Source organism: Caenorhabditis remanei, chromosome IV, assembly GCF_010183535.1.
Source record: "Caenorhabditis remanei strain PX506 chromosome IV, whole genome shotgun sequence".
NCBI classification, from domain to species: Eukaryota; Metazoa; Nematoda; class Chromadorea; order Rhabditida; family Rhabditidae; genus Caenorhabditis; species Caenorhabditis remanei.
The window spans coordinates 1,232,835-1,244,052 of NC_071331.1; the positions used below are offsets into that span (position 1 = coordinate 1,232,835).

The 11,218-nt window shown below is 34.6% G+C and overlaps 2 protein-coding genes across 2 annotated transcripts; one reads left to right on the top strand and one right to left on the bottom strand.

The window, feature by feature from the left end:
* Positions 1-314: 314 nt before the first annotated feature.
* GCK72_012196 (uncharacterized protein) lies at positions 315-3,266 on the top strand (the record flags this gene model as incomplete). Its single annotated transcript, XM_053728910.1, has 3 exons — positions 315-482; positions 1,146-1,542; positions 2,965-3,266. 3 exons carry the CDS (start codon positions 315-317, stop codon positions 3,264-3,266), a joined length of 867 nt encoding a protein of 288 aa, XP_053583682.1.
* A 3,374-nt stretch (positions 3,267-6,640) lies between these two features.
* On the bottom strand, positions 6,641-7,783 carry GCK72_012197 (uncharacterized protein; the record flags this gene model as incomplete). The annotated part of the gene is made up of 5 exons (XM_053728911.1): positions 6,641-6,779; positions 7,116-7,306; positions 7,359-7,479; positions 7,526-7,662; positions 7,718-7,783. The coding sequence occupies 5 exons, from the start codon at positions 7,781-7,783 to the stop codon at positions 6,641-6,643; spliced, it is 654 nt and encodes a 217-aa protein (XP_053583683.1).
* Positions 7,784-11,218: the final 3,435 nt, after the last annotated feature.

Consider the following 11,218-nt stretch of genomic DNA (forward strand, 5'->3'; position numbering starts at 1 on the left):
ACTTCTTTGAACAATTACTATTGTTGCAATGCTTGTCTTCTCGATTTGCTTCCTTTCCAAGTTATTTGGTTTACGTCATCACAAACAGTAATAAAAAAACAATTATCGGTCATCTTGATGTGATAAGCATCTTGATGACACAGAGTGATAAGATAGTTGTGTTGACCTGACCACTATTATTTGACCACATTCGTCTCCTTCTCAAATTGATTTTTGTCACGTCGCAAAAAATTTCCACCGTTTTACCTTTTCTTTATGAATTTTAAATTTTCCGTTGTATTCGCTAAGGACCTAATACATGTTTCAGTTTGAAAATGTCCAACCTTTCTCAAAAATTCGAGAGAGATGGTTTTGTGGTGATTGAGAATGTGTTCAACGATGAGGAAATTGAGGAAATGAAGGGTGCAATTGGCAAAATTGTGGATGACATGAATCTGGCGGAGCACCCAAAGAGTGTGTTTTCAACGTATGATGAGGATAAGGTAGGATTATTATTTCCGGTAAAATCACAAAAGTAGGTCCCATAACATTTATGCAGTTTGTCTTCAACATTATCAACAAAAAAAAAATTATGGAGAGCTGAGAAACGTGTTGGGTCGTGAAAACTTGGATTTCTTCCCAAAGTTTCTAGTTTTGCTTCACATAACTTTGCCTGTTTCAGAGAAAAAGAATAAAAAAGCAAAAATGAATCAGATGTTATGCCCGTAGTTAGTGGAAGATCATGTCTATCTTTTAGTTTTTTTAATACCACTGAATCAGTGTTGCATGGAATTCCGACTTCCGAATAACGAAATTTACTTCCGACTTACGTCATTTCATAACTGTGGAATTTACGAAGAGTAGATATGACAGAAATACTTGGAAAAATGGTCTAAAAGGACAGAAAATAGGATTTTCTCCTGCAAAAACCATTTTTCACCAATTTTTCCTAATTTTATGATATTTTCTCTTGGAGTTTCTGAACTTTTGCAAAAAATCTACTTCCGACTTCCGGATAAGAAAATTATCACTTCCCGACATCTCTGATTTGTAGCGAGGAGAGAACCACACATTGCACAACGTTAAAAAATCTATCGTCGTACAAAAATGAAGTTTTTGAAACATAACATTTTTTCGAATCAAAAACTCAATTTTATCATTTCCAGCACGCCGCCGACTCCTACTTCCTCAACAGTTCCGACAAAATCCGATTCTTCTTCGAGGAAGGTGCCGTTGACAAGAATGGAGAGCTTACGGTCCCAAAAGACAAGGCACTCAATAAAATTGGACACGGTCTCCATTTCCTTGACCCAACATTCAAGAAGATGACATTCAACACCAAGATTCAAAAAATCTTCGAGGAAATCGGGTACCAGGAGCCTGAAGTTGTTCAAAGTATGTATATTTTCAAGCAGCCGAAAATTGGAGGAGCAGTCACTGACCACGTGGATTCTACTTTTCTTCGAGTGGACCCAATTGATCATTTGACAGGGGTGTGGATAGCCATAGATGAGGCGAGTGTGGAAAATGGATGTCTTTCGTTCATTCCGGGAAGTCATAAAGGTTAGTGTTGGGATTTCAACAACAAAAAAACTGAAAAAAAGTTCTCCCCGGCCGGGAATTGAACCCGGGTCTCGCATGTGACAGACGCGGATAGTCACCACTATACTACCGAGGACATGCACAGGCAAACCGCTGATGATGAAACGCGGATCAAACGCGGGCGAAGGACGAAATTAGGACCAAACGTGGCCCTAATTTCACCTTACGCGGCTAAAAGCAGTTTTGAGGATGAAACGCGGGTGAGATGCGGGCGTCCTCATTTTTGGGAGTTTCTCAAAAGTGCCGAGGATGAAACGAGGATCAAATGTGGATGAGTTGGCACTCATTCATTTTCAATTTTTATATTTATTTCTTCTATTTTCTCGTTTTTCGTGTAAGATTTTTCGCTTTTTCATCGACAATAAGTGAATTTCAGTCAACTACATTCAATAGAAGTCTATTAGTTGTACTAAATGGCGGAACTTTTTATTTCAAAAAGCAGAGAGGTTAGTTTTGTTTCGAAAATTGGAAAAATTGAACAGTTTTCTTTTCAGAATAGTTTTCGATGATTGGATTCCGGTTTGCAAGTGTTAACGCAGCATTTCAATAACTGTAAGTTCTCTTGCGTAACACGAAAACTCCGAAATTTTGAATCAACGTTTTGGTTATAATGGAAATGGAAACACAGAAAATTTGAATGAAACATTCCGAATTTTCTGTAAATTTTCGGAAATTTCAATTAAAATTCCAAATCTTTGTATTTTTTGTGTTCATACTTCTATTTTGAGCAGAAAAGACGTTTCAAAATTCCAAATTGTTTTCTCTACGAAGCAACCAATTTTTACTTTTAAATTTGATTTCAATAATCTTGGCAATTGTACTGAAAATTTTCACTTTATGAGTATCACCACGAATAATACATAACTATAAACTTATTTTTCAGATGTCGTCAACATCTGGATCGTGCCCCGGAAGCAAACCAAGGAGCTAAATCAAAAACAAAACTGCCGAATCTTCGAACTCGCCACAACTTTTCTAAATTGTTCTATGTTTTTTTTTTAAGTTCGAATAAAATAAATATTTATATACATTGATACAATTGTTTGTTACTTCATAGCTATTTACAAATGGCAAGAACCAGAAAATTCTGATCCGGGGAACCCCTGCCCAAATTTTCCGCTGCCGACCGCCGAGGATCAAATTTGGTCCAAACTAGGGCCAAATTTGATGTCTTTTTTGGTATCGTTTTGACGCCGAGTGTTATCCGCGTTTGGACCAAATTTCATCCGGAGCGGTTTGCCTGTGTGATAGAAACTAGGACTAGGGGTGTTGAGAAATGGCATCGGGTAAATGATTTCTTGTTTTTACGCTTTCAAAAAAGTCACAAAAGTACCTCGAATGAAATAAATTCTAGAAAAATAATCATAAACTTTTCTATTCCAGACACCTCCACTTCCGACTACCGTTTCGTCCGAACCCATGACACCACCGGAGGCCCACTCCTCAAATTCATTGGCACCCGTCCAACCTACGATCAATCCAAATTCCAACATGTCCCAATTTTCAAGGGATCCTTGATTCTGATCCATGGATTGGTTGTTCATAAGAGTGAAGCCAACACTTCGGATAAGTCACGTCATGCCTATACGGTACATGTGATGGAGAGGAAGAACACGAAGTGGAGTGAGGATAATTGGCTTCAGGAGACGGAGGATTATAAGTTTCCCAATTTGTATAAAGCTTGAATTAAGGAAGTAGGGATAGGATGTTTTGTGTTTCCAGAACTTCGGTCAATGTAGTCTCCTGTAAACGTCACCTCTAACATTTAATGAATAATTCGACTAAATTATAAATTCGATATGCAACAGAAAATTCTGGAAACAATTACAGTTTTATCTGGGTGATTAATTTTTGTGAAAGTTAGACGTATTAGTAGACGGTTTGTCAAATTATTCATTTCTCTATAATTCATAAGCATCGCAAACGTTTCTAGGAGAGTGTGAGAGTTAGCGATTTGCTATCTTGGGCACGTCTAATTTCGTTGAAATCGCTTCGCGCCAAGGTGCCTCAGGGATATATTAAGATATTATAAACAATTAAACGCTGAAAAGCATTAATTTTGAACACTTTTGCAGACAACCATAAAGGCTTAACGGTATACTGAACTCTGTCGTTAAAAATTAACACAAGTACCAGAAATCTAATCTAATTTGTGTTATAACATTATTGAAACAGGAAACGGTTGAAATACATTGTGAACCTAGTGATGTCATTAATAAGTGAATACCCCACGTTCTAAATTAATTGACTGTGAATACTGTCAAATGAAGTTATCTATTAGATGAAACACAAAAAAAGTGTTTCAGGTGCTTGATATATTTTTCAGATGTTTTGATAGATCATTTTTTTCTTTTATATGGTGTCAACAATGAAGTAAAATTCGCAAATTGAACAAGCTAGGAATCCACTTGCAAACGAACCAATGCCCGCATATCACCATCGTAGAAGTAATTATAACTTGACGAGATAATGAACTGATTTGATTTGAAAAACGAACTGTGAAGGGTTAAATAAGTATTCTAGAACTGGTAAATCACAAAATGATAATTAAAATAGAGGCTTTTCAACAAATAATCTAATACATTGGACAATAGCATCGTTAGCAAACACTCGTCATAGGAAAGCAACATCTGATGCTACTGATACAGTAGTTTTTTTTAACATGTCTCATTGTTTCCGATAAATTCGAAGTTATGAACAACATCGATTCAATTTAATAGACCAGTAGACGTAACATTCTAGATTCTTATTGTTAGAGGAAAATATCAATTTTTATTATTGTTGATGATTCCCTGTTTTAAACACTTTTCAAATGGTACCTTCTTTTTTTGATACGCGACTTGTTTAAAAAGCTTGTTAAATTAATTTTTCATTGATCGAAAATGTAAAATCTAGGATCAATGGATGTCTGTCGGGGAGTTATTATGTGATGAAGCTTGAATAGACTGTGATAAAAAAGATATGTTTGATGTAGCGGATTAAGAAAATTAAAAATATTTTTTTGATGCCAGAGTTTTGTCTATAGATTGATGATAACCATTCTAAACATGGAATAACTAACCCGAACATATAATATGTACAATGAATCCGATATGCAACATAAAATTCAGGAAAAAATACTGTTTTATCAGGGTAATTATTTATGGTGATACTTAGAAGTTTCAGTGAAATAGGCCTCCAATTTCGTTGAAATCGTTTCGCGCCAAGGTGCCTCACGGATATATTGAGATATTATAAACAATAAAACGCTGCAAAGCTTTAACTTTGAACTCTTTTGCAGAAAACCAGAAACGCATTTATGGTGTACTTAACATGAAAATAAGACAATGCTACCAGAAACCTACAACTGTGTTAAAACATATTTGAAACAGGAAACGGTTGAAATACATTGTGAACCTAGAGCTGTCTTACGGGTTCTAATGCTATTAACTGTGAATACTGTCAAATTGACTTATCTTTGTAATGAAACACAAAAAATGTTTCAGGTGCTTGATGTATTTTTTTAAGTGTTTTGATAGATCGGTTCTTTCTTTTTTTATTCGGTCGCAATACAATATAGTAGAACTTGCAAATTGAACAAGCTAGGAATCCACATGCAAACGAACCAATGCCCGCATGTCACCACCGTAGAAGTAATTTTAGCTTGACGAGACAATGAACTGATTTGGTTTTAAAAAAGAACTGTGAAGGGTTAAATAAGTGTTCTAGAACTGGTAAATCACAAAATTAAAATTAAAATTGAATCGTTACTAGAAATAATCTCAGCTATTGGAAAACAATTCACATTAGTCTCCCGATTTCGACGGTGCCCCAGCAAACAGTCGTCATAGGAATGCAACATCTGATGCTACTGATACAGTAGTTTTTTTAACATGTCTCGTTGTTTCCGATAAATTCGAAGTTATGAACAACTTCGATTCAATTTAAAAAAAAATAGAATAGACCAGTTGAAGTCACATTTTAGATTCTTAGAAGAAAGTGTCCATTTTTATAATTTTTAACCCGTTGACTATATTTTGTTTCCCTGTTTCAGACATTTTCCAAAAGGTAACTTCCTTTTTTGACACGATATGGGTCTAAAAATTTTTGTTGAATTTATTTTTCATTAATCAAAAGTTTAAAATCTAGGATCAATGGATGTCTGTCGGGGAGTTATTATGTGATGAAGCTTGAATAGACTGTGATAAAAAAAGATGTGTTTGATGTAGAGGATTAATAAAACTAAAATTTTTTTTCGATGCCAGGGTCTTGTCTATAGAGTGATGATGACCATTCTAAACATGGAATAACTAACCCGAACATATAATACAATGAATCCGATATGCAACATAAAATTCTGGAAAAATTACTGTTTTATCAGGATAATTAATTGTGGTGATAGTTGGAAGTTTCAGTGGATCCGGGGCTTCAGTTTCCAAGAGACTAAAAAAGTTGGCAATTTTAATGTCGGGTTTTCACCTGAAAGAACTGAAAAAAATTTTTTTTTTCGGAATTTTGCGTTTGTATTTATATATTGTGAGCAAACACTCGTCATGGGAAACTAACATCTGATGCTACTGGAACAGTAGTTTATATTTTTTCAAACCTATCTCACTGTTTCAGATGGATTCAAAGTAATGACCACCGTCGGTTAAATTTAATAAACATCAATAAAAGTAGCATTCTAGATTCTTCGAAGAAAATGTCAATTTTTATTATTGTTAATTTGTTGTTTCCCTGTTTCAGATACTTTTCAAAAGGTAACTTCTTTTTTTGATACGTTACTTGTCTATAATGTTTGTTAAATTTATTTTTCATTGATCGAAAATGTAAAATTCAAAATCTGTGAATGTATGTCGGGGAGTTCGTATGTCATACATATACCTAAATCTTGGCATCTTTTAGTAAAATTTGTAAATATTTTTAAGATAAAGACATTACAGTGAAACCGGTATGCCTATCTTAAATAGTTAAACTATCAATAGGATCAGCCGGTCAATCTCAGAAACGTAATCCTCAATAAAATTAGAATCAGTCGTGCATGAATTTATAAAATAATCTTATAAAACAGAAAAATCCATCATAACACAAAAGTGATAGGTGTAACTGATGTGATATTTTTATTCTTCTTGATAAATCCTAGCCGTTGAAGTATATATTTCCTGAGTGAATCTGAGAATACCCAAAGAAGATACGGGTTGATACTTGCGTAGAGGTCGCTGAAAACAGAAATTATGGATTGAGGAGCCGTAACTTTTTTCAAAGTGACGCTACGTTTTTGTAATTTAGATTTTTGAATAGAGCTGATTAAAATGAACAAAAATGCCATTTAAACCAAGTTTCTAAAGTTACATTTAGGCATAGAAAATTGAAGTTGAAAATTGCTACTTGGAAAGGCGCTCTCCACTCTCCTCTATGCCCTCCATTCCCTTCTTCTTCCGTGTCCTCGGTAGTATAGTGGTGAGTATCCGCGTCTGTCACATGCGAGACCCGGGTTCAATTCCCGGCCGGGGAGAAATCATTTTTCTTTTTTCTTTTCACTCTAACCCACTCACCTCACTGCATTATACACCAAATAAAACTGATCACTGGTGAATGCTAAAATGTCGGCACCTTTGAAGATGAAGAGTATAAGAATACACAACTGGACACCCACAATTATAGTGCTCATGGTGAATAAACGAGCTTCTCGCATTTTGGCACGCTCTTTGGTCCGAGATTTTATAATCATTGGTGTGGAGGTGTGCTAAAATGTTTTCTTAAATTGAAGTGAATATTTCAACTGAAAAGTGTCTCACCATTTTCTTCTGTCTTCTACGTATTACTATAAACAAATAACAATATGTACCCACTAAATAAATACAATTTACAAGTAAAAATACTCCTCCAATAGCGAAAAATCTGTTAGTCAAAGTTGTACTGAAATCTGGGATTAGCTATAGAGCGTAGTTGCTGGATGACTCACTTCAAAAACTTTGGGACTATTCCGTTTTTACCATTTCGAAATAGTTGTACTTCGTTGAAAAATGTGGCAAGACCGATAAGCAATCCGGTGAGATACTGGATGGCTATAGCGACCCATAGACGGTATCCCATCCACATCTGAAATAGGAGAGGTTGGCGGGAAATTTGAATTTTTTGAAGTTTTTAGACTGACCTTATGAAAACTAGTGGGGAATAACATGACTGACAATCGGTTGGACGCTAAAACGGATACACTCATTGCTTGGCAGATACCTGAAAATATTTCGGTTTCGTATCCATGGTAATCTGCGGTGAAGCTGTATGAAACAATGCATGGATTGACTTTTTCCAGACTTACCGGTACTCCACGCAAAATATAAATAGACTCTGCCGTATCCGTTTCCCAGAAAAAGGTATATTGGGACAAACCATCCCCACTTGGGAAACATTGCACCGAGATAGTTGGTTAGAAGGGTCCCTGAAAAAGCGTTTTGGAGCAGGGGTTATGGCGAAATCATTGAAAGTTTTCCGTTCCACATAGTTATATTAAATTTATGAAATATCTATCTACTCAATTTTCTCACATTTTCAATTAAAACTAGCATTCCATCTAACATTTTGAGCTTCGAAACAATTCTTTTATCTTCATACCGTGAAACGGCTCCGGTAAATTTTTTAACCAGATATTCGGACATTTTCACATTTCAGCACTGAAAGGGGACACCGGTATTCCAATAATTGATTTTTTTTAATGGATCGTTTTAAAATTCTGGGGAAAACAGAAAAAATCTCCCAATGTTCACTTATTCATGTACACGGTGAGAGAATTTTAAGTTGAAATACATATTAGGTCAATCTGCACGACGAGGGGCTCTTTTTTAAAACCTTGAAGCCTGAAAACTCATTTTAAGGCTGACTCTCGGACCTCAATACGATTTTTCTTTTCCCTTCTTTTTGAAACGATTCATATCAAAAAATCTTAACTTTTGGATTAGTGGTGCCCCCACCCCCTTTTAACGTGAAAAAATAGGATAAAAATTGAGTCATTTTTCTCGATTCCCGTGAACTTGAACTGAGAAATCATTTTCAATTCTTTAATGATAATTGTATTTTGGAACTGTAGAAAATTACAGTTATTCTACTTTGTCATAAAAACTGAACAATATATAGTAGGCAATGTAGGAATGGTAGATTAAAAAAAAAATCGTGACAGTTGCCGTAAAAACTGTATTATAGCGGTGCATGTAATAGAACGGCACCCCCCACCTCCATGCTCGAAATTAGTATCTACGGGGTATTTTCCATGATTCTGATCAGATTCCGCGTGTTTAGAAAGTGAACTAGTAGATTTTCAGTGATCTACAACTGTAGTAGATTCTCAAAAACCGGAAAATGTTTTCGGATGGCAGTTGAAAGATCATGCAGTTATAATACCGTTTTTACGGTAGCTCCGCAAACTTGAAAGTTACAGTTTCATGTTCAAAGTTTGAATGGTATGGAGAGCCAATGGACACTAAGAATGGTTGCGAATCCGTAACTTATGTCTTATACTGAAGTTGATGACTAAACACACTAATTTCAATCATGAAGACATTACCGAACCATTTGTACGAAAGCTTTTCAAATTTTATTTTCTGAACCCGATTGTTTGAAAAATTGAAAAAAAAAAACTCACAAATATCCACCCCCGCAGTCGCCAAACACAACTTGAAAAACGGTGAGCTCAACTCCTCTACTCTCCTTTGTTGCGCTTTAATTAATGCCCAAACAATAAGTAGATAAATTGTCATTGTGATACAAAATAACACAAATTGGATGGTTTCTACAGCAAATGTGATTTTGTCATCTACAGTAAGAGAATTGTTGGTGAGGGGGAGGTCCCAGAATGAGGAAGGCAAGGTTGAAGATGCCATAGGAGTCCTGAAATCAATTTACATTAGTTTGAGAGGAAATTTACATCTGAAATACACAGATTTATAGGGAAAAAAAGGTAAAGAATCAACTTTTTTTGAGTATGTGAAAAAAAATTCAATAAAACATCATCTGACTTGAATCAATTTTTGTTTTTCAATACAACATACATACATATTTTCTTCTCCTTAACAAAACTACCAATTATAAATTTCAAATGAGGGGGAAAGGACAACAGATCAAAATGTTGAACCTCTTTTTGTAATAGATGTAAAGGAGTCATTTCGATAATAATTATATAATCCGTCCAGCATTGAAAAAACGAAAAATTACAAATGACGGAATGAATACACCGGAATTAAAACAAGAGTCTGAGTAAATTACTCATGCACTATTTGAAACTGCGTATTTTGAAAAAAATTATATTTTTTAAACGTAGTAGTAATACTTCAAAGACAAAAGGGTTCTAGAGTTTTGGCACAAAAATTGCTCGATGTTTGAGTGTACAATTTTTAAATTTCATAGTTTTTTGTCTTACATAAATCAAACATAAAAAAATTAATTAATAATGTATTGAAACCTCATTGAAACCGTACAATAAAAAATCATACGCTGATATTCAGGGGGTTGTTACCTGAAAATACATGTTTTTCAACAATATATATAATTATCGCAGTTCGAACTAAACACTTCTATTTGTGCTTTTGATCTTTTGAAAACTTTATGCAATTGAAGTAGTGAAATTTCAATTTGCTAAAGCGCGCCGTCGTATTTCGAGTATTTCAGATCAATCAAATATTTGAAGTAAGATTAAGTAATGAAAATTTTTAAGTCAGATAAAGTTGCTTTATTGTGTTTACTCACTATCCGGACACCGTTTGTCAAAAAATGACTGTTTCATTACAGTGATTTGAAAGGCCAATGACCTGAAATTTCATTAGCTTTCCAGAATTCGAATAAACGATGCAGAGCAAATATAAAAAAGAGACAATAGTTTCCAATTGTTGTTTAAGAAAAGGATTTCAGTCAGATAAAATTAATAATGAATTGCGATTTCTTATACATTTCAAACGGAGGGTCATATATTTTGTGCTAGTTTCAGAAACACCCGTGTATTATCTAACTACTGTATGTGTATCATAAAATCATGAACATGTATCGGGAAAGTTTATTCGAATCATTTTTGGAATATTTTTGAAAATGTTACACCCTGAAATAATATACTGTTCCAGTAACAAGTTTTCACACTTTCATGTTTGTTTTATCACTGAAACGAGGATTTTCCAAACTTGTCAAATTTCGGCCCGAAAAATAATTTCAAAGAATTTTTGAATTTCAAACTTCGGATCGATGGGCCGGCAGAGAAATATTTTGAATTCAGCCCTCCCCGGCCCCTGACAAGTTTAGAATTTTCTGTGTAGCTTTTCCCAAATTGTGCAGTTTGTGCTTCCTCCGGTAACTTTCAGATATGAACTGCATTCATAAAGATAACTAACATTAACATGAAACGAATACAATGAAAAAAAAAACAATTTAAAACAGTTTCCGAAAATTCAATGTCATACTTGTAAACCGCGTTGCCAATGTTAAAAAAACGACGTACAATAATTAACGTTCCAATGACACCTGAAATGTCAACATTCAAAATTCAACAGATTTCAACACAAGCATCGGTCGGAGTTTCAGCTGGACTGTTTTGTCAATAAATTTATACATTTAACATTTTTTGTTACTCCATTACTGAACCAATATTTTTTCACGGGTATTTCCGAAAGCTGAAACT